This window comes from Lygodium microphyllum, chromosome 30, assembly GCF_053477565.2.
Source record: "Lygodium microphyllum isolate KBCC chromosome 30, Lygodium_microphyllum_v1.1.10, whole genome shotgun sequence".
NCBI classification, from domain to species: Eukaryota; Viridiplantae; Streptophyta; class Polypodiopsida; order Schizaeales; family Lygodiaceae; genus Lygodium; species Lygodium microphyllum.
This window is the reverse complement of record NC_141164.1, coordinates 40,897,162-40,921,550: the sequence shown is the minus strand read 5'-3', so window position 1 is coordinate 40,921,550 and position 24,389 is coordinate 40,897,162. Positions and strand designations below refer to the sequence as shown.

The window sequence follows — 24,389 nt, the reverse complement described above, 5'->3', positions numbered from 1 at the left end:
CCTAATAGCTTCTAGCCTATAAGATTTTCTAATAATTTACCAAGTGAATACTCTAAGATTGCACTATTTCTCAAGAGACTTATCTTATTTCTATTGAATTCGGATAGAAATTTTTAGAAAAACCTGTGGTATCGTGATGGTAAAGGGTTGTTATCCACACCCTTGACTCTGTTAGTGACTCCTGTGTGCGCAACTCTAACTATTGCTTCCACGTTAGTAGGATCATTCACGATTTTTTCTTTTGAATTTTTTTTCTTCGGGGCCATGACGGAAATATGATTCATAGAACAAGAAGAACACGGCAGTAATACCGGTTGGCAAGGGTGTAAGACTCTCGATGATGATGATGGTTATTGCGGGATTCAATGATGTAGGCCTCGTGGATGGTTCTTCTTGCCTCGTGGAGAGCAATACTTCTCTCTCTGTGGTAGACGGAATAGGGACAAGAGTAGAGGTATGACTTCTAACCAGATTGATAAAATAGAATAAAGTTCTTCAGTGTCTTCTCTTCTCAGATTAGAGTAGAAGAGGATGAGAGACCTTCTGCGTATCCCCTTCCTGGGGTTGAATGGAATGATGTCTTTTTCATCTCGTGGAATAGAGTCTCCTCCTTCTCGATCAACGTCTCATCCTCGTCAAGATTACTCTTGTTTCCCCTTCTTGATCATCCCCAAGCCCTCAATTTATAGTTTTGCAGGGGGTAAAAGAAATGACGCTTGCTTTTTAGTGTTTTTCAATGACATCATCGATGACAAAGAGAGAACGCTTTCTTTTAGCGCTTCTAATGACATCATTGATGACGTCAAAGAGGGAGCTCCATTTTTGTAGCATGAAGATAAAAATTTATGAATCTATGGGCGAGCACCGCGTGGCACATCGTCGGGCGGCCATCACTCTAAGGGTTATAATTAAGGCAGCGATCAAGGCATAGACCTTGGCATACTTGGCAACGGGCTACGAAGGCTTCATTGGCACCGTTGGCTATGCACGAGAAGCTCCCACTAGCTTGAAGGGAAATCTTCCCACGAGATCACCCATCTCGATAGTGTCGTCACCCAAGTGCACTTACCTGCCAAGTGACTATCCACTAGGCTAGTTCTTTTTGTTTCTATACTACAAACATAATTTTAATAAGCTAGTCTTGGGAGGGACTCACAAGTCTTTCTTCCATGAACTGGCATATAATACCTCATTAATAATTATTATTTTTTTCATAATGAGAGCTAGTTTCATAATTAGATCAAATTTTCTTTGGAATATATACGCACATTAAAATAAACTAAGTAATGGGGACATTACAGAGAGGGAAAAGAGGAGAAGAGAATAAAAGAGTAAGGGAGGGAGGGAGGGAGAGAAAGAGAGGGAAAAGGAGATGGACATGAACATGGAGAGAGAGAGAGAGAGAAATATTAAATTTTATCTAATTAAAAAATAAAAGAGAAGAGAATGAAATGTAGAGGAGAGAGAAATAGAGGATTTTGAAAGTAGTGAAAGAGAGGGAGGAAGAAGGAAAGGGAGAGAGGGGAGGAGAGGGAGATGGCAAAAAGAGTGTAGGAGAAATTTATTAATTGTTTGTTAACAAAAAGAGGGAGTGAATAAGAATGAAAGATAGAGGGGGAGAAAAAAAAAGATTTGAAAGAGAGAGAGAGTGAGAGAGAGAGAGAGTGTGTGTGTGTGTGTGTGTGTGTGCGCGCGCGCGCGCGCGCACGCGCGGTCGCACAGAATTCGTACGGAAGTTCGCAAATGTCGCTCATCCACAAGGATGCTTTGAGATGGGAGGAAAAATGATGAAGAGTACTTAACTCATGCCCAATTCATAGAGAAAAAGAAGTTTAGATGCAATAAGAATTCTCAAAAGTTCATGAGCTAGGAAAAACTTTGTTTGAATAAGAAGATGAAGTCATATATGTCCCCTTTGAAGCATATGTTGTCGAAAATTCATATTCCTTCAATCATAAAGCATGAACTGTCATATACACCAACAATCCAAATAAACCCTCCATAAGATATCAACGAATCAACGATGCTCTCAATGATGGCATGCCAAATGGTTAGTTACAAGGCGCTTCATGGAATAGCAATCCATAAAGACAAAGCACATGGAAATAACTTGGTGAGTGAAAAGACAAAGAGTTGGTGCAAAGAGTATCCATGGAGGTGACAATGTATTTTGTACTTCTTTGTTGTGTCAACACATCTAGGTGCAAGGTGCTACTGATGGTATCATTAGTAGAAAGGAGCAGCAACAACCTATACAACTATAGTCTTGACAAGCGTATGGGTTCACTCCTTAAGTTGGATTAACTCCATTTAGACGACAGCCATATAGATTGTCATATAACAGCATTCAATTGGAATGCACTCAAACTGGCTGTTGAGGAAGCAACTTGTCTCAACCCTTTAGCGTAGGAAAGGTGCATTGTTGCTAATTTCATAATAGGATTTTGACTGCGCCACCTCACATCTAGAATTAATGCATTTACATAAACTTGCCCTCTGTACAATTACAATGTCGATTTCGGAAGTCGGCGCACGCTTTATCCCTAGGCTTTGATGCCTTTTGCATCTTTCATAGCAACGAGCTCTACCACATTGTTGCTCACCAAGAAGGACGCTATATTAGTCTCACAAATGCCCAGAAAGGATTGACATCTAAAGTTGAACTTCCATAGAAGCTTCCTTACACAACCGTATTCAAGGCAACACCCTGAACATTGCAGTCTTCTTTCTTACTTTTCCTTGCGATCATCAAATCATCAGCCAAAGCAATGCAAAGATCACCATCTACAAAGAGTTCATCTTTCTATCTTCAATATTGATTAGCATAGCAGCTATCAACTAAAGCTTCTGACTGAAGAAAGGTTGCGGAACAAAGAGGGAGAAGCCCGCCATCTTTTTTCCATCATCTGGCCGAAGTTCCTCTGTCACCTCTATCTTCTTTCCTTTCCACTTCATCGCGGCCATTCTTTAGGTCCTTGTCTTCTACTGCAACTTCGCCCCTCTTTGACAGCAGGTTGGCGTTCCCTTTGGTATGTTGTCGATGCTTCAGTCATCCTCCTCCGACTTCAACTCTGTCATTGTCTACAATCTTCTCCTTCCTCCCTTTCACACAACTTCTGCGGGCTTGACGTCGGCTTCACCTTCAACTTCTACAGGCTTGACCTTCAACTATAGCCTTCAGCCATCTGTCTTCCTTCTCACGGCCTTGACCTTTCCTTTGTCGCCTCGTTTTATTGCATCCCTTTGATCCAACCCCCCCCCCCCCCCCGAGCTACGTCGTATGCTGCATCTTGTCCTTCATCACCTTCAGCTCTCCTTCGTTGTAGTCATCACAACCCCCCCCCCCCCCCCATCATCCTTCCTCTTCTGCTTTTTATATTTGTCCAATGTAATCGTAAAGCTTAGAAAAAGCTTCAACCAAAATATCGCTCGACTTCTTTTCCTTAAGGCACCAATGGAAAGCTTAAAAAAAGCATTCATAAATTCATCTCTGATGAACGTCAAAGATTACCTCTTTGTGCTTTGATGCAACCCGCCCACATTATCCACTCAAGTATGCCAAAAAAAACACTCCATGCACTCCTCCTTCCTTTCCAAAAGTTATAAGCTTCAGTTCTCATGCTTTAACTTGCATGCTCTTTCCAATTGCATAGTTAGCATAGAGTTTATTTGAAACATTCACATGATCTTTTCTTGTGACCCCCTCCCAATAGCACTCTTCATTAATCGTGAAAGAAATAGAAGATCATTGGTTGGAGGAAAAATCTATTGTTGATCTATATAAATTTGATCCTCATTATTATATCCTATCAAATCATAAACTAGATGAGTAGTATCATCCTTTGGTATAGTCAAGCCAGGAATTTGTATAATGGATCATTTTCTTCCTTAGATTCTTCGTGCGTACTCATAAATTGTGGCCAAGTCAATGTACATATAACCAATCCAATGATCATTATGCCCTATGATGCAATGCTTCGTCTTGGCAACTTATCGAGCTCTTCATGTGCTTCTTGTAGGCTTGAACACTTGGCATGCATGACCTTTCTGAGTTTTCAAAATGGATTTCTTCATATGAATTTGTTTTTCCATGCAATGTGCCCTATCAAAGATCATGCTTTGGAAAAGAACTTACTGCCAAATCAATCATGCTTTAAGGAAATACGAAATTTTGGATCCATGGTGTGCAATCAATTGAGCGATGCTCCCACACAAAAAAGTATGAATGCATTGAAGAATTTGTGCCTAGCCTAACTACATGTGCTCATGGTCATGCAAATTCAAACACAAAAGACACACACAATGGAAAATAAACTACTAATGATACTAACTAATGTGATCAAATTCTTGGCATAAAACTCCGCCCTCTAATTTGCAGTGGTGGACACGCACCGTCATGACATCCGCCCCCTCCAAACCTACACATCCTCCGAATGGGCCATACCTATCTGCAATGTCCACATCTTCATCTTCATCATCTCTTGGCTCAAGTCCACATCATAAATCACATCATCCAACTCCTTGACTGCATAGGCTATATAGTCTCTTCTCTTGAATAGTTTGATTCTCTTCCCTGCAATCGAAATCCGCAAGGCCGTACCATCAAGCCCTGCTAAGGAATGTGTAGCATTGTCATGGACATGATGCACTAAATAAGGCCCAAAACATCATCCAGAAATTTTGTGGATAGCACTATACTGGTTGTCTACACCCAATCTCCCTCTTTAATCTCTTTAGGCCTCAATCTATGTCTACTCTATCAAAGTGGTCTTTGTTGCGAATCGTGGCCCCTTTGAGCTTTTGAATTGCTCTCTCAATATCTTCAGGTCTTCTCTCCAACTAATGAATACGAAGAGCCACAAGATCTTCTCTAGTCATCTCTTCTTGTTGCCACGGTAAATCACTCTAAGTAAGTGTGCAAGTCTCTGTAGGCATGACTGGCTTCTGTCCATACGTCAACTCAGTTGGCATATAACATGTAGTTACTTAGTGAGTAGTGCAATCAGCCCATAAGGCATAAGGCAACAACCTAGGCCACACCCGAATCCATCCATCACATGCTTTGGCCAAGGCTTTCACAATCGGTGGATGGCCTCTTTCGCTCTTCTCGTTGCCTTCTGGATTATATGCCATAGTCAAAGCAAGTTTAATGGCAAGGGGAGAGAAAAACTCCCTAGCCTCATCAGCATCCAACTCACCTCTATCTACAATAACTTTTCCAATACATCCATACCTGCAAATAACATCCTCCAATAGAAACTTACAAACCACTAAAGTAGACTTTGTTCGTAATGTTTTTCCTTCCACTTGATTTGTGAGATCTTCTCTTGCCAAAACAATGTAGCGCATGTGCCATAAACCAATAGCCATAGTAATCAAATCAAGAACCCACTTGTAATGAATACATAGCGGGTAGGTAGGATAAAGCTCATCTCTATGCCTCACTGAAGAAAACAATTGACAATCAAGGCATGTCTCAACAAACTGTGAGATATCTCTATACATGCCTCTCCACCAATAGCACTCTTTCCCTATCAAAGATCATGCTTTGGAAAAGAACTTATTGCCCAATCAATCATGCTTTAAGGAAATACGAAATTTTGAATCCATGGTGTGCAATCAATCGAGCGATGCTCCCACACAAAAAAGTATGAATGCATTGAAGAATTTATACCTATCCTAACTACATGTGCTCGTGCATCATGCAAATGCAAACACAAAAGACACACAATGAAAAATAAACTCCTAATGACACTCACTAATGTGATCAAATTCTTGGCATAAAACTCTGCCCTCAGATTTGCAGTGGTAAACGTGTAGTGTCACAACAGCACGTGTGTGTAGGGATAAATATATGTAGAGAGTTGCTTACTTCCAACTTCAAAGAATGCAAGTGAAGGAGTCAACTACTCATGCACAAGCTTCTAGAGGTAGGGAGTGTGGAGTTAGGGAGTTATCAACCAAGGAGATCAACAAAGCCTTGGAGCTCACTTGGATTGCCTAAACCATAGGCTAAGCAAGCAAGATAAGCATAGCATCAACAGACTAGCTTCATAGATAGCTTAGGCAAGCAAGATAGACACAGCATGGATGCTTCCATTGTGAGAGACCATGAGATATTAAAGGGTTAGGGGTGCATGAAATAATATGCATGATTCTAAATAATAAGTCTAGTATATCATTGTCTTCGAATGACATTTTGGTTCTATTGCCAAGTCCAAATGAAATTTCGACCTACCAATCATCTTTGTCATCTACAAGTGGAATGTACCATGGTGGAAACCTTGCAAGGCATAGATAGAAACCAAATTGGAAAATAATTAATGCATGGTTAGCAAAATATTTGGGAAGAGACGTCCGGTTGGTTAAAATTGAAATTAGATTAGAGATTTTGGTTTTCTTTCAATTCAAAAAACATAAATACTAAAAATAAAAACATGTGCTTGTTTATGAATAGAAACACACACTTTCTTATCATTAAATTTTAGAGTTTTTATTAGATTTACTAATCTTTGCTTAGATTATGATAGGTAAACTAATCATTTAAATTATATATAACCCATTCTATAGCAAAAATGTCCAATGATGACAACCACAATGCTAATATCAAAAGGTATACCTCAATCAACATGTCCCATGTCCTTGCACATAGTGCAAGTGCAATTCACTACAAATATCATTTGGCCATAGATCATCTCTGATACTATGTTGAGTTTCAACCAAAAAATCATTGATTAAGCAATCTTGGACTTTGAGTTAGTAGTGAGTAAAGTATGCACCAATCGTGATTTACAGTTAAACTTTAATTGAAATATTATTCATCCATAATATTATTAATCTAAGAAAATATTCATAGAGGAATGCCGCTATATCACAAGTAATTGATGTTTGTGCTCGATAATAAGAAGAGTTTGTGGGCATACCATACAAGGAGAACCTGACCATATAAACTCACTAGAAGGCACTTCATCTATTGCACCCTCCATTGAAGAAGAGATTGGGGATCAACTAGACCTTCCTCAAATATTGGAGCCTGATATGAAAGTAATAATTGATGTTGAGTCATCTAATCCATTGAAAGAGGAGGCATCCATACCATTATATGATGGGTACCGAGTATTTCACTTAAATATACTTCTTGCGCTCTTGAGCATACATATAAAGTACAGATGGAGTGATGCAAGTGTGATTGAGTTGTTCAAATGTATAGTAAAAACTTGCGCTCTTGAGCATATAAGTACAGATGGAGTGATGCAAGTGTGATTCAGTTGTTCAAATATATAGTATACTCTTTTTTTTGTATAAAAAGTATTTTTATTTCTTCTCCTTCTGGTTTGAAGCAAATAACAGACTTCCTGTTGAACAGTGCGCGAGGGAGACGAATGGATACATGCGCATAGACCCGTCTGCATTTCCATCAACTCATTCATCTTTGTCTCAAGGTTTTTAAAGTGCAAAGAACTTGATACACATTTGGGAAACAAAGCACAATGTATTTTGCCAAGTATACAACTTTCACATACATTATGCGTAGGTACTTTCAGTGGAGGGAGATCGAGCACTATATTTTTACTTTTTAGGCGAAGCAAACTGCCATAATTAAGATGACAGAACCGAGTGTGCCATAACTTAGTGTCATCCATGTTGGTGGCATCAACTTGTAATGCATCCTCTTACGCTCTCCTCTCATATAAATCAAGTTGATAGAGTACAAGAGAAGCATTGAAAAAGCTAGACATAGCTAAGTCCGCATTCTCCAAAGATAACCAACTAACAGGACTCAAATCCCATGATTAACTTAAGATATGTTAGGTTTGTATCGACCAAGATAATCATTAACTTAATTAAGTTCTCATACTTTCTATTTTAGATTGATATGTAGTATATTAAGTGTCATGTTTGTGATAATTCATATCACCAATCTTGATCACAAATTATCTCTCTTTAAAGATACTAGGGTAGAACTAAAGTGAAGGACACAAGCATGAGAAATGCATCAGTAGAGAAGACATCTGTGTAAGAATTCTTTGAGAGTAAAATAGACTCTTCTTCTTGTGGAGATCTTTGCATAGACCTTTTGGTGCATACTTAGCTATACCAAGATAAAGTTATGGAGCTATAGAAGTGATCGTATTTATGTTAGCTCATTATCAAAGTCGTTGGTCCCTTGCTTATATTTGTAATTTATTACATGTTATTTACCTTACTTGCAAATCCACATACATATGTTGTTATTGTGTTTCACTTTCACCTTTGTATTGAATGTCCTTACATCTACTTTTGGTTATGCAAGTCACCACAAAGGGTCTAGAGAGTAGTATGAGCTAACAGTTCATAGATAAGCAGCTAGAGGATACTTTCATGTGTATATCTCTAGATCAGATGTCACACTTCTAAGGCAAAGCAAATGTGGAGTTATCTTAATCAACATCAAGGCATTCTGCCTCGATATGCTCCAACACGATATCCAATGTGCAGAGCCGATGCTTGAGAATGGCCACAAAGAGAGAGGTCTAAAGTACACTCACTCAACTAGTGGAGATAGTAATTGTTGTGGATGCTTTGGAGAGCCATTGACTCTCTCCTTGTCGTAGTAGGACTTGTTTAAAGGGACACTGTAGAGATATAATTGATACTTCTCACTCCCATCACAATTCTAAAGAGTATGGCTTTGGTGGCTACTTATAGAGAGATTGATACAATGTGCCTCTCCCACCAAATGCCCATCACCTACCGGTATGGCTATACCTATAAGCACTTTCACTCTTATGATGCCAACCATCTATAAGTGGCACTTCTATAGGTGCCACTCCTATAGGTACACCAAATATACTAGAGTCTCCTAGTTATGCTCAAGAGCATGCTTCTAGGTGTGAAAGGACATATACTAAACATGCCCCACCACGCTATGGGTACTTGCTAGAGAATACTACTAATGCAATGTATATGATTAATGAGAAAAATGTTCTCATTGCATGTATACATGTATACGCAAGGTGTGCCAATTGTTTTTAGGCACAATATATTAGAACACTAAAAAAGCATACCGCCGATGAGCAAAAACTATGTGATAGCATCCTTGTACAAGAAGTTTCAAATACCTTCTATGACCGATTATTTCTCCACAAGATGGATAATGGACTAGATGCATGTCTATATGTCCCATAAATAGTCAAATACGTAGAAGGCAATAAATGGTGGAGCAAGGAAGCCCGACTGGCTAAATTTAGAGGAGGAGATTAATAGAGGAGACCATATACTCTCCTCCATAATGGTGATAATAATGAGACATGGTGAGGGCATGTCTAGAAGCAAGAGTCATGTATCACCATGGAAGTAGTAGCCACAAAATTTATCTAGAGAATTTTTTAAGTTCTCTATCATTTATGCTACATTTCTTATTTTATATGTTTCTCATAGTAAAAGCTTAATTTTAACAATACTACTTTGTACTTATAAGTATGGCTATACCTATAAGCTTAATTTTGTTGTACTTATCGATAAGCTCAATGCATGCAATAATCTAATATGCCATGTCTCTTTAGTATACCAATTTTTTAGTTCATATGATGCATTGTCTACTCTAGATTGATCTTTGGTTATGTTGCAAACTCCTTTCAATGATCCATTGTGTTGGAATGAGTTGTTGAATGGCAATTCAACTATAGCAAGAGCTTGGATTCATGAAGCACCCTTTGCTTTCTTGGCCTTGTGCTTTATACATACTTTTTCCGCTTGATTGTATATAGCTTTCTTTATACATATATTTTTCATTCATTACATATGGGTCACATTGAGCAAATTTTATAGACATTTTTTCCTATTTTGGTTCTACTATATGGGCCACATTGAGCAACTTTTATAGACAATTTTTCCTATTTTGGTTCTACTATATAACTCATTTGTGTACTATGGATGTCATGTTATTATTGTACTTGTTTTCATACATTCACTTATTTATTACGACTCATGATATATGATCTTTAAAAGATAGTTGTATATTTAATTCTAAACGAATTATGAAAAAATATTAAGCACATGGCAAGAAAGGTAATAGGGCTCTACCACCAAAAAAAGCGTGCAACCATCATTATTTGCATCACAAATTTACTGGCAACTGTCACTATTAGCACCACTATTTTACTACAATCATCGTTATATACATCAATATAGGCATCAATATATACATCAACATAGGCATTACTATATGCATTGGCATGGGTATTTGTATATGTGTCACTATATGCATGGATACATGCATCAATATATATGTCACTATTACATTTTAGTATCCATAATGATGCATACAACAATGATTTTATAACAATGATAATATCGATGCCAATAGTGACCACCTAGGTAATTTTTAAAACACTAATTTCATTGCCTTAAATGTCAATATTGAGTCTATACATTGTAGTGAATCTTAAATTAAAATAACTATATTCATTATTGATTGTATATGTCCTTAGCCAATAGTAACCATCAAGGTAATTTTTTAAAAGACTAGTATTATTGCCTTAAATGTCAATATTCAATCTATATGTTATAGTGAATCTTAAATTAAAAGAACTATATTCATTATTGATTGTATATGTCCTTATCTAAATTACATATATTGAACCTTATATATTCGATTAATAAAAGGAAGCTACTTGTGTACGATGAAAAAGTCCAACCACATTATTGCTACATTATGTTAAACAAGGGGGCTTGGAGGAGCTCTAAGCCAATAAATCCATGGGTGCCTATGATAGGGATGTATGACATCATGATCCCCATCTCCTAAATAGGGATGGATGACTTTCAAATACTATTCAAGATATTAAAATGACCTTAAGAGATAAAGGGTCCTTGGGGAGATCAAGACAATTTCATGAGAGTAGAGATTCTCGCTAGAATCATAATAAAGAAATTCAATACTAATTAAAATATACTATTTATGATATTGATTGCTTATATTTCATACCTATTAAGAACAAAACTTTTATATTTTTAGAAAGTGTGGTAATATGACTTACTTTAATTAGATAACTAAAACTAATTCATTGAGAAAAGTAAGAGACCTTGATCCTAATAAGATTGAATCTCTAGTTGGATAGACCCATTAAATCATGTTATTGACATAAATACTAGATTAAGCAATTAGAATGTAATCCCTCAATTTTGATAAGATAAAGTCAAGTCAATACTATTTTAAGGGTTGGAGTGTGATTGAATTCTGGTCCTAATGATCATGGAAGTTTAAAAGACAACTCCACTCTCTTTGAACCAACTAGAATATTGATCCACTTTCACCTTTGATTCGCTACAAAAATTATCCTTTTTAGATGAGTATTGGACTACTATATCTAAGAGATTTTAGACATTTAAGAATCCTCATGTCAATTCTTTAGATTGGGCCTTAATATTACACTAGATAGGCTTGAAGAGTACTCAATTAAGTCCATGTATCCTATGGGATCTAGATACATGTAGCACAAATATCATTCCATGCATCCAAATTGTTAAACTTTCCTTAGTCAAAACTATCTTAAGAGGGAACCAATAGAGTATGAATGATATAACTTTGGAGTATTAGAGGCCCAAATGGAGGAAAACCAAAAGCAATGGAGGGTCAAAAGAGAAAGCAAGGACTTGTTCCCTTCCCAATTGAAATATTGATAGATAAAGGGGCCTTTAATTTGAAGGGCTTTACTCTTAATAATGTCAAGCATTGTGACATAGCCACCCCTAGTTAGACTAGGGGAGACAATGTTTAGTAGAACCACATTAATTGGAAGAATCACTGGTTAGAGAATCTCATGATATATCCACTACCATTTGAAATTTAGTTAGAGCAAATTACTTCTAGTTTATTTGAAACGTTGTCTTGTTTATTTGAATTCAAACAAATATTGCCATTTCACAAGAAATTTCACTAGTAACATGAATGACATGATTTGATCTACATTGTCTGAAGTCCAAGATTGGCAAATTTATGTGGTAAAGGTTTGAGTGAAGGTTAAGAATCTTAAGTTGCACGTTTGTAGAAAAGTTGACAATCAAAACTCTATCCTATGCAATGTTCCTAATGAAATAGTTTCTACTATTTTAGCCAATATTAAGTTGCATGTTTGTTGAAAAGTTGGCATTCAAAAGTGGCATGTCCAATGATCCTAACAAAGGAATTTCTACTTTTGTAGCCAATATTAAGTTGCATGTCTATAGAAAAGTTGAAATTCAAACTCTATCCTATCCAATGTTCCTAATTAAGGAGTTTCTACTATTTTAGCCAATATTAGTTATGCTATTGTACTTTAATAAACTCTTATCCTCTTTTCTCACATTAAGGATGTCTATATTCTAGCTTTCCTTGTTATCCATCCTTTTTGAAGTTAAGCTTGTGATACACAACCAAACTTTAGGAAGCTATCCTTTACCTAGCTCAAAGTTGATATATAATCCTAGTGGTGCTATCCTTTTTGCTTGGATCAAGGATGTAATCGATATCTTCAAAAGCTTGATCTAGCAAATTTTCATGTAGTAAAAGTAAGATCAACTTGCAAAAGGTGTTGACTTAAGATGGCTCTGGAAGAGTTCTAAAGTGTCCACTTTATTTTTTTTCAAAGTTGGACTTTAGGGATAAAGAGCCTACTCAAATGTCATTTCTTCTCCATTCAGTACATTATTGTCTTCTTAAAAACAAACGAGGTAATAACTACGTTGAAAGAAAACATTAAGGCATCTAATAAACTTATTGGGTATGATTTCTACAGCAAAAATGCTAGAGAATTCACGAGAAGAATTCAAGGTCTTAAACAATCTCAAAACTTTTGTATGGTTTTTCTTATCAAGAACACATTTTCGCTAGTAAATCAAAGTTTGGTAAAATTCAAGGCCTTGAAGACCATCTCACAAAAAATTTGAACATTATTTTGAAATTTTCACGATTTATCTTAGATGGAACTTGTGATTTTAGTGAATATATATATGTGTTAAGCGTCCCAAAAGATTCCTTATGCAAAAGGGTCTTGCTTTTAAAAATGTGTACACAGAAAACATCAGTGAAGATTCAATGCCAAGAGGCATGTGAAATACCTACAAGGAATGACAGAGGCTTCAGGGCTCTCTCTCGAGACTCAGGCTTCAGGAGCCAGCAGGCCAAGGTAAAAGACCAAGTGGGATCGGATAAGAAAGTACGAGCTTCGAGGGAAGGGACCCATCCATCCATATCCATCGTAAAGCAAGTCAAAAGGGGGAGGGGGGGGCAGGACTCAGGAGGCCTTTGATAGTCTCGAAAGGAGAGAAGGGAGGAGCCATCATCCATGCAAAAGCAGCAGCCGCAAGAAAAAAGGCAGCAGAGCGCTGTTTGATGAGCGTCATGTGACCTGCAGCAGCCCCGCCAAAAAGATGCCACAGGAAAAGCAGGGTACTCTCTCTCTCTCTCTCTCTCTCTCTCTCTCTCTCTTTCGTCTCTTCTGGCATAATATTCGAGTCAGTAGTATGTCAATGTTGGAGTTTACCGAATGGTTGCGTCTGTGCGACGTGCCATGACAGAGACTCGAGAGTCTGAGTGAGTGAGAGAGAGAGAGAGAGAGAATAATCATTCTTCATTATTACCCTAATACCCATTTCGAAAAGCGCGCGCGCAACACAGAGAGAGAGAGAGAATGAAATCATAATCACGATTCACGTGGCTTTTGAGTCCATACAAACAAGTCCGGCCTTCAATGGCTTGTCTGTGTGTGCCTGAAGTCGAGACACAGAGAGAGAGAGAGAGAGAGAGAGAGAGAGAGAGAGAGAGATCTAAGCCCTAATATGTTGTTACGACCTTTTACTGAGAAATTCACACCCCTATGCTCCTTGCACCATCCTATCTTGAGAATCTCACCCCGTTAGAACTCAAAACATTTAAACTCCGATACATTTCCTACAATTTCAATGTGTTTTCAGAGTGTCTGCACCATGAAGTTCCTTTGCAAAGACCTAGGAACCATGCAGGAGTAATTCCAAGGCCCAGGAGCTGCCCCTCATTCCTCCAATCTCAAAGGCCTTAGCTCTCATAATCATAGAGACTTGAATCTTTAGGTTAAGTATCTTTCAATGCCAACCTCTCCAATTTAGATTATTTTTTCCCTGCAACCATGGCCAATTAGACCTGGCCAAATGGAAGAAGATGGTAGAACTAATTCCCAGGATCCATACAACATGCAATGACTTTGCATTTGAAAAGAAGCGAATGAGCCATGATACAGGCAAACCGGAATTGAATTGTCGCATGCATTATGTTTCTCTGCTTTACCTTTACTTGCCACATGTAATAGCTCCAGTTTGCAGCTCGAAAAAACAGTGACCATTCTTTACTTACCTGCTAGTGTAGAGCTTGTACGAAGTTCCAGTATCATATTATTCATGATTTCAACTTGGCATAGCGAAGGATCAAATTTTGCACCATCTTCTGAAGCTCCTGCTCATCAATCTTAGATGATTCAGACATCTGCAGGCACAGAAAGAGCGTTAAATTACACAAGGTTTGCCAATAAATTAAAGAGACTTAACAATAGCTGCTGATCTATGATGCAAGTAGCTTATCAACAGCCGTAAGATAAAACTTCACTTAGTGTCATGGCAATAGAAAACGGTCCATCTATCAACGTTAAGCAACCTAAGAGTTTTCACATATTACAAGGTTCTAAGTAAATACACTTCTCTAGGCAAAGGCCTTCATAATCTCAAACCATTATAACAACTTCACAAAACAGGCTTCAACCTTCAACTACCCAGCCTGAAGGTCACAACTGTGAGCAAAAAATGCTCCAGGGTAGGCTGCATTGGGACAAAAACCTCTAATTCTGAATAATGCAATAAAGATTTAAAAGGGTTGTGGACGGCTTGTAGATGCTCTATTTCTGCCAAGTAATGGGAGTCCTTCATGCCTGATCAACTAGGAACTGTGATACAAGGGAAATGCCCTGTGTTTTAAGTAGCAGAAATATGTTGAACTCACCTTAGCATGGATGCAATGGTAATTCAAGTCATCTGTGGTAGACAGGGTTACATTGAGAGGCTCCATCGAATGTTTCTGCAAAATATGCAAAATGCCTGACCAGATACCCCTTCTCTTGGGACCATTAAGAGTGACAAAAGCATCCTTGTTACAGAACCTCACTGTCACATCAGCCGTCACCAGCATCTTCTTCATTTCATCACTCAGCGTCTGTCCATATTGATGATCTGCAGACAATCCATGGCCCTGCTCAGATGACGAATATTCAGGGTTATTGTCCAATTCTGCAGTGGCTAAAAGCTTAGCTTTCTGATTTGTAAGCTCTTCAATTGTTTTCTGCAGTGAATGTATGTAGTTGATGGCCTCTGTCAAGACTGTCGACCTATCTGTCTGTTGCCAAGGAAGGGGAGTGAAAAAAAATCTTAGCTTCACCAAGGATGGAAGAACTCAAAAGACATGCACCAGTGATGCAAATTCCCCATTAAAAGGGTACATTTGTAGCTCTGAATGTATGTTCTGAATCAGGTAAAGAACGAGTTGTGGTGCAAATGTTTTTTGTTATATGCGCCTGCATGCGTCCATATGTGCAGGCAAGTGCAAGTGCACACACATGCACGTGCGGTGACCGTGGGTGAGTGCATGCACGGGTGGGTGGGTGCATGTATGTGTGCGCCCCCCAACTATCAAGATTGATCAATTTCATCCTGTATGCAAGGCTTAACTTGCAAAAAGCTCTTAGACAAGAATCAGAAAAACCCAAAATCTCCCACTTCGTTGCTTCTTCAGTAGATTAAACAAAAGTTTTTAGACAAGAATCAGGAAGACCCGAGATCTCCCTCTTCGTGCTACTTCAGTAGATGATATTTAATCTGATCAAATTCCTGGGTAATAAGTTGTAAGGACATGATATTTACCTTTGGCCTGGTTTCAGGCAGCAAAGAGACCAAGGTAGAGTAAAGATTGGACATGCCTTTGCGGCGCTGCCTTTCTGAAATGATGTGCAGTTCCCTCCTAGTGGTCATCGGCATGGCAGCATCGTCCTTCTGGATCAGCCTTTTAGAGACCTGGTGAAGGGAACCTCCCTTCCGCTTGCGCCTCTTTCCTATCACTATTTCACCATGCTTCTCATCATCTTCCATGTAAACCAACTCTGCAGGCTCTACTGCAGCTCCTGGGTTCATAAGGAATCCTGTAGGAGACACGTTTGGGAGTTCTACGGTATGCGAACAATTGAGCTTGCGAAGGAGCTCGTGTTTGTGCTGCTGGGAGTTCAATCTGCTGAGCTTCAGAGTGACGGGGGTTTGGCACAGGGCCAGTACTTGTGGTGGGGAGGTGACAATGGCTGGAGGGGGGCTAGAGTTGGCCCGGTTATGATCCTTGGGCATGGACCCTACAGATTTATGGCTTGGAATGCTGCTGCAGTCATCCATAGACATGGAAGGTGATGAGGCAGTCGGGGAGAAGGAAGGGGGCGGAGCTGCAGACGCCGCATTGAGGGCAGCAACAATCTCGGAGAGCCTCAGGGCAGCAGAATGAGAGACAGCCCCATCGACACGGGGATTCCGTCTTGAATAATCAGACTTGGCTTGGTCAATATTGAAAGGAGGGTTGATGTGGGTGTCATCATCTGCGCCATGATTCTCATCTACCACACGACCGACTGGCCACCAGCTCAGAAGCCGCTCGTGCATTGTGCTTATAAGGTGGGGGGAAAGCCGGCAAGATATAAACAGGTAGCTACATCAACGCAGCCATAGCCTATGAAGAATCAGCGTGACAGAGAGAGAGAGAGAGAGAGAGAGAGGGAGGGAGGGAGAAGGGGAAAGGGCGGGTGGGGCACTCCCGGGGCAGCTCAAATTCCACATCAAAAGAAGGAAATATGAGGTAATTCAATCCAATTCAGTTCCCTCAAATTCACCACCTTTCATGCCATTCTTCTCCTTCTCCTCCTCCTCCTCCTCCTCCTCCTCCGTCCGCCGATGACTTGGACTGAAAAGGGCCGTCTGCACGTGTGAAAGTGGGAATAGGGCTTGCGACCCCACTTTACCATTCACACGGACGGGACGGACGTACATTCTCTCTCTCTCTCCGCCCCGCGGCCCCCCCCGCCCCCACTATATTGAGAGCCTTCGTGATTGACATTGTAGGTGAGTGAGTGTGTGAGAGACCAGCCATCCCTCTTCCGTGCAAAAGTTCCTTTCCCGTGGATACTTCACTCATGGCATGGCTCTTTGTGGACAGGAGATCAAACAAAGTGTGGCTCACGAAGGGGGAAACACAGCTTGCTCTGTGCGGGGTAGAGTCTAGGTGAAGTAAACTTGGGGGTTATTACTCGCCCAATTAGCACTAAACTCACATGTGACTCCATTTAGTGCATTCATTCACCACGTTGTACATGGTGAATCCATGCACTAGGATGCATGGGAGGTTGCCCATGAGGGCCAGGGTAGCTAGGGGAAGCAATGTAGCCATGTTTGGGAGCATCCATGAAAACACAATGACAAAGAATACTACTTTGATTGAGTTAGACAGGAGAGGAACACACAAGCATAAATGCGATGAGATGTTGGTGGATGACAACATCAAGGATAGGCATAGGCTCATAGCATAAGAAGCTACTCAAGCCAACCTCCATTGACACCAAATAAGACTTTGGGCTTTAGCTTGAAGCAAATCCACAACTAGTGGTGGACATATTGGTTGTTGTCTTACAGAAGTCCATGGAGGAAAAAATTATGCTTGATGCTACTAAGGTTTGTGCAAATGTGGTATGCTTCAATTCTCATGCTATCTTGGCTTTCATTACAAGAAAACCAAGAGAGATGCTTCAATTCTCATGCTATCTTAGTTTTCTTTACAAGAAAGCCTTCAAATCCATGGAAGCAACTAGTTGGTTCAATGCAATTCTTGGTGACAATGGATCTATCGACCAAATTTACTACGGAGGCGGGGGGTTCTTGAAGTGGTTCTCAATTCTTCTAAGAAAGTCCTTGCCCAAGGCATTTATTTTTGGGGCTTGGACCTTATTTATGTCATGGAGTTGCAATGTGGGAAGATGGGGAGGGAAAAATTTAAAAAGGACTACCCTGTGTGGGTGGAGCTTCCCAAACTTCCAACTAAACTTTGGATCTACTCTCAAAAAATGCAAAGGGGTTGGGCAAGCCTTTATATATCCCTCCACTCACTAGTCTTTTTGACTATCGGGTATGCTTATTGTGGGACACTAGGGAGGCAAAACCTAATAGTGTCGAATTGGATATTATTCATGTTGGTTGTCTCGTACTCAAATTGATTTGAGTCATTTTGCATGTACGTGCCACAATTGCAGCACATGGGGGACACTACTATAAAGAATGCACATAGAACAAGGAAGACGAACATGATGGAAAATCTAATGCCAAAAGATTTGCATGTGTTGATGTGGTCAAGGAAAAGGTTGCAATATCCAACAAGGTAGGGGATACATAGCAAGAAAAAGGAATTGGAAATGAACGGCAAATGGTCAAGTATTGCAAGGGTAAGACTAATGCGAGCAACAAAGAGAGAAAAAATCCACCTAACACTGCATAAAGGTTTCCACTAATTTAAAACTTCTAAGTGAAAGCCACCATCCCTTAGAGAGGTAGAATTTTTACCAACTCATTTGCTAATCTCAACAAGATTTTCTTGGAGCAACTTGATAAAGAATACCTAGGCATCAATGCCAAAATTCAAAATGGCATCTTTAGTTGGGCTATATCAGCAGCGCAATGCAAGAATTTCTCAAAGGCTCATTGAATGTACTAGCATTGAAGTCAAGAATAAAGTTGATGACAAAATCAGCCAAGGAGCGGGAATACGTGGAAAGACGGGATAAAGAATATGAAGATACATCCACATCAAATATCACAGCCAATGCTAGCACCAAAGGAGCTTAAACTAGAAACCTTTAATGTTAAATGCATTAATGGGGATACCAAAAGATGCATGTCGTGGAAATGGATTATGCAAGGTAACTATGATGTTCTGCTTCTACAAGAACACATGTTGCATCTCTACATTGGACAAAAATTTTACCTACAAGGATTTTATACACTATATGGAAGGAATCCCAAGAGCAGATTCAAGGTGCCTAATAGTGGTAAAATCATATAAAAACCTCGATCTCAAATACAATGCTGCAAGTAGTCAACTTTTGGTTTTAGGTATAGACTGGAGTGATGAGAGGATAAATATTGCTAATGCATATGGGTTTAATGACACATTGAAAGGTAGATCCATGACCTAGTGTCTAAATTTGTGGAATTCGTTGGAGGTGATTATAACATGGTCCAAAGAGAACAAGATGTCTCAATTGCAACAACTCTTTTACACGTAGAAGAACTCAAGGCATGGAGTCAAGTGGAGCATGTTTTCAACATCATAGATCTCAAAGACTATATCCAACTTAATGTGGGAATGCACTCTTTTCATTCACAAAACCACTTGCGATACTAGGGCCAGTTGGATCAATGGCATTGTTCACAAATGAAAGACTAGCTTCCTTCTTTTGTATCGCTACAAGTTGACTATGATAATTTGATCTCTAATCATTCATGTATGATTCTAACACAATATATATTTGAGCCATGTAGGATATTAGGGATACATTAGGGGAGTTCTGAGGTCTTGAAAATGCCTTTTAGAACATAAAGAGAGAGTGCTCTCTAGACCAATGGGAGAAAAGTCTGCGTAATAGAATTTTTATCATTGAAAAAGTAAAAAATCATTTTATAAATATGTATGTGTAATATTACTTTAAATTTTTTATTATGAATTGTTTTTAACATCTCATAATTATGATTCCGACATCTTTTACATTAATGGCATAGGATCTTAGTTACTTTACATTAATGGCATAGGACCTTGGTCACTTTACATTAATGACATATCTAAGATTATATAATAATGACAATTGAATCTAAATTCAAATTACCAAAAAGCTTAGTATTCGTCTTTTTTTTCTCCTTTGTTTTATTATTTTCTTCTCTTTCCTTACTTTGTGGTAGCCTCTCTCTCTCTCTCTCTCTCTCTCTCTCTCTCTCTCTCTCTCTCTCTCTCTCTCTCTCTCTCTCTCTCTCTCTCTCTCTGCCATATATATAGATATTTGACCTTCAACAAGGTGTTTAAGCTCCAAAATCACATCCATATCTATGTTGTATTCATTCTTAACATATGAAAGATAGATTCTTACTATCATTAGCAAAGGTAGCTAGATTACCATGCAACAAGCGAAACATAGAAAAATACAAAGATGTGAGAGCTCTTTCATCTTTGCTTCAAAGGGTAAAATCAAATATTTTAGACTTACAACAAATAAAAATAGCATAAAAGAGATTCTGGTAGTACATGTGGTTAGCTATAACAAGCTCATTTCTCCTCATATAATGGAAGATTGAAGGATCAAGCAACTCAATTTTTTGTTGTATATTGAAAGGGAGTTCATGCATTATACACCTTAAAAAAGAAGTAAGATAGTGAGTATAAGAAAAAAAAAGTTTAAAAATATTATTATCAAGAATAAACAAATTTAAACATATCATACCTCAATCTAACAAGAAAAATAGAATCATTTTTTTTTAATTCTTTAGGATTTGAATACACTTTGAGTCCAAAGCAATAATATCAACTCTTTTGCTTATACCACCACATATAAAGCAATACATATTGGAATCCTTTGAATTAACTCTTTAAGCATGTTAAAGAGATCACCTTCTAATGATTCTAGTTGCTCTACTTCTGTTTCTTTTACTTTCTTCCTCATGTGTCTTTTTCTCCTTCTCATGCAATCTTATATCTCTTTCATGCATAATGTCCTTGATTTTTAGACATATCTCTACCCTTTTATTCCTATATAGTGGTACATTCAGAATATTGTATATTTTTTCATCGATAAGAGGTAATAGCTCTAGAATCTTAGAGAAAATATAAATTTACCTTCTCAAGATTATCATGTTTGTATCAATGAGTGTCAATTTGTTTTAATTGTTGTTTAATCCTTAAGCAACAATTCATGTAGAGAGAGAAAGAGAGAGAGAGATGGACAGATAGACAGACAGACTATTTGACTGTGTGAGATAAACTAAGAAAATAAGTGATAGAGTGACGGAGAGTACATTTGGGCATAAGATAAGATGATGTTATTATTATTCACTATCCAATCTTTTGTGTAAATGTGTTTAATAATCTTTGACCAATTCTTATAATATGTGTCTGTGTGTGTTTTGGATAGAACAGAAGATAATATTAAAGCCTAATAATAAGTTGATTCCAAGATAAGATTAGAGGCTAACTAGGGGTCTATCATGTGAGTGAAATCAAGTGAAAGAGTCAAGATCCAATTGGGTAAAAAAGAATACATATATAGTGAATCAAAGGGGTGTAATTATGTGATTTGAATATCAATCCAAGTTAAAATTGTCATGCATTTTTCTTTGCAGAATGGAGGTGCAAGACATATTAAGAGAAATAGAGATATTTACTTTCAATTGGAGGATGAATATACACCACTATTCAAAAGAATTGTGGAAAGGGATGATGCAATAAGATACAGGATGCAACAAGAAAGAAATACAATGAAAAAAAATGTGGATCTTTGGGTTGATGGGTGTATTTATCCACATGATCCACTAACTCAAAGGCCACCACAATTTAATGGGCTTACATCATTTGTAAAGTTTGTTTATGAAGGCAATGAAAGATTGTATGGATACACATGTAGACTTGTGATACAATGATCAAGCCTTAACAAATATGTAGAAAAGATTACAAGGGTGTGTGCAATGTCTTTTATTGAAAAAGATAGATTATTGGTTGAGAAGGATAGGGAGAATCAAAGTCTACAACAAGCAATGCCTGTCATTGAAGTTGCTATGCATGCTACACAAGTATAGAATATTGAGTTACAGTCTAAAATTATAGAGTTGGAGAAGGAGAACACAAACTTCAAGAGAAAGCTCATAAAAAGTTTGGAGATTGGGCCCACTTTAAAAAAAGAAGAAGCACATCAGCACATTTGATTAGTTAAATCAATTCACCTATTAACCAAAGAAAGTGGACAATATTATAGACGGATATATACTCAATCTCTACTACAATGAGAAATATGTTTTCCCATGCAGAGAATGACACTATTGCTAAAGTCCTTAGCAAGGATATGGTCAAAAATGCATTGGAAAATCGTAAATTCAAGGATATTGTGGATGGTGTTGTAAATGAATGTCTTAGGGATGTAAGCAACTTGTTTACTGCTACAGATACTCAAGGATTATGTAACAAGGTGGGACTAATTTCTGAGTCATAGAGTATGCTCTATCAACAATTGGATACAAGTTTTAAGCAAGTCTTCAAAAATAAGTGAGTAGTGCCTCCACCAAAACCATTTTACGTAAAGAAGACTCGAAAACAACTAAATGAGAAAGTTTAGAACTGATTGGTGAGCCTACACATTTGGAACACACACACAACTGAAGTATGGTTCCAAAGGAGTTACCTTTGTATTGAATGCATCCAACAACTTGGATATATGTAGGGTGCATGTGGCCATGGTCAAGTTCTACAATATGTCTTTGGAAGAATGTAGAGGCAAGCTTAAGTTTATCCTCAAACTTGACGAGAGTGAGATTATCAAGGGATAGAAACTTGAACGTATAAGTATAATACTTATGAACCGAGCATTGAATCCTGACATAAATGAAAACGATCCTTTATACTTCAGTGTGCAATCAAAGAATGAAATATGGTGCCTTGTAGCATTTGAAGTACCAAAGAAGGATCACAAAGTACTTAAAGTTTTTTAAAACCTCACCAATATATCCAGTGTTATTCATCAGCAAAATAATGGAGCAACTTTACATGTTAAAGGATTTGGGGACTATCAAGTTGAATGGAATCTTGTAGGTGATTTAAAAACAATAAAGTGTATGTTCAATTTATTGAATGCAATAAATGCAAAATTTTCATGTATATATTGTATGCAAACTAGGAAGAAAGGAAAAGATGAAAAGAAAGAATTACTTGCCAAGACAGGACAACAAGGTGCTCCAACACGTGATCAAAAAGTCATGAGAAATGGAATGCTAGTTCCAGTGGATCCAAACTGGCACCCTATTTTGGAAATACCACTAACAAGGGTTCACTTTTGCACATTGCATTTTTTTGTTAGAATAATTGAGAAGCTAGTATATGAATATATATGCTTTGCACACAAAATGCAACCTGTGTCAGAAGCTGATACTACATGCAAGAAGGTAGAACAAGTCCTCTTTGAAGTTGGATTGCACGGGGGCCAATTAGAAATAAAAAAGAACGATAAAAAATGGGGCAAGAGTGGGGAAACATCCCTTGCAAACCATGCTTTTGCGGACCCAAGGCTAGGAAGTTTGTATCTCCATCTCGAGATGAGGAATGTAGTATACTTGTGAAACAACTGGAGAAGTATAAAGCATGGAAAAAGTTGCACCTTGTTGTTCCAAATTAGAGCAATGGGGAAGAATGAGGATTGCAAAGGCAAAAGTGTGGATACACCTAAATATATTAGTAGCTCTCTTACAAAAGTTGAGGTGTAGAGATGGTGATGCTGCCAATACATTTAAAGAGACAATTACTAAATTCCACAACTCTATGGTGGAGACATGGACTTCAAATAGCATAGGCCACTACATGGTAAGTATTGTCACCATTACAAAATATATATCATCATTGCGAATTAGTTTGTGTTTCTAATCTCTCTTTCTTATGTAGCATATACTTGAGGCACATAGTCCATATTTTATAGATCAAGGAAGTTTAGCAGTATGGTTAACTCAAGGCATGGAGCAATCTCACTGGCAAGCTCGTTATGCTTTTCAAAAGGCTATTGATCATGGAGGTGGCATCAATAATTCCAATTCTGTGAGGCAATTATTCCAATGGTGGTATAGGATATTAGAGATACGATACAAGGAAAAAAAGAAGAAGTCCAAAACCTCTCAAGCAGAATCTATAAGTAGGGCAATATATAAAGTGAGAAAAGTAAGATATGAAAACAATACAGGTAAATAACACCGTGCAAAATTGTTGAAAACCCAAGAGAGAGATGACAAGAAATGGAGACCTAGATAAAGAGTACAATTTTGATGCATTTAGAGCCAAAGAGAGAGTACATATACTAAGGATATGATTCATCAATACTCCTATCTTCAACATGAGATGTCTTTAACACTCCTATATTAAGCTTTAGATAGTTTGTCTATTTGAATTTGGCTAAAAGAGCATTTTGTAAATTTTGTTTTAAATTTTAAAGGTTCAAACAATGTTTTTTACGATTTTGAAATCCTAAGGCAAAAATTTTAAAATTCTGAATCTTGAAAGATTCACTACCCTAGATAGAGAGGGGCATGAG

At 38.0% G+C, this 24,389-nt stretch overlaps 1 protein-coding gene across 3 annotated transcripts; it reads right to left on the bottom strand.

The window, feature by feature from the left end:
* Positions 1-13,892: 13,892 nt before the first annotated feature.
* LOC148009773 (uncharacterized) lies at positions 13,893-16,946 on the bottom strand. 3 transcript variants are annotated; one of them, XM_087672965.1, is made up of 4 exons: positions 15,904-16,946; positions 14,990-15,379; positions 14,351-14,479; positions 13,893-14,228 (listed from the first exon to the last, which is right to left on the bottom strand). In XM_087672965.1, exons 1-3 carry the CDS (start codon positions 16,678-16,680, stop codon positions 14,393-14,395), a joined length of 1,254 nt encoding a protein of 417 aa, XP_087529091.1. In that variant the 5' UTR covers positions 16,681-16,946; the 3' UTR covers positions 13,893-14,228; positions 14,351-14,392. The 3 variants fall into 3 exon arrangements, with proteins under 3 accessions (XP_087529091.1, XP_087529093.1, XP_087529090.1); XM_087672967.1 differs by having other exon boundaries at positions 13,893-14,118; XM_087672964.1 differs by having other exon boundaries at positions 13,893-14,479; positions 15,904-16,945.
* Between the last annotated feature and the right edge of the window lie 7,443 nt (positions 16,947-24,389).

Bases quoted from the DNA above. Each gene is read 5' to 3' on its own strand.
- LOC148009773 (XM_087672965.1), bottom strand. From the start codon at position 16,680: ATGCACGAGCGGCTTCTGAGCTGGTGGCCAGTCGGTCGTGTGGTAGAT. The intron at 15,380-15,903 runs GTAAATATCATG...CCTTGGCAACAG, and splicing joins TGCCTGAAACCAGGCCAAAG to ACAGATAGGTCGACAGTCTT. The intron at 14,480-14,989 runs GTGAGTTCAACA...CTGTGCCTGCAG, and splicing joins ACCATTGCATCCATGCTAAG to ATGTCTGAATCATCTAAGAT.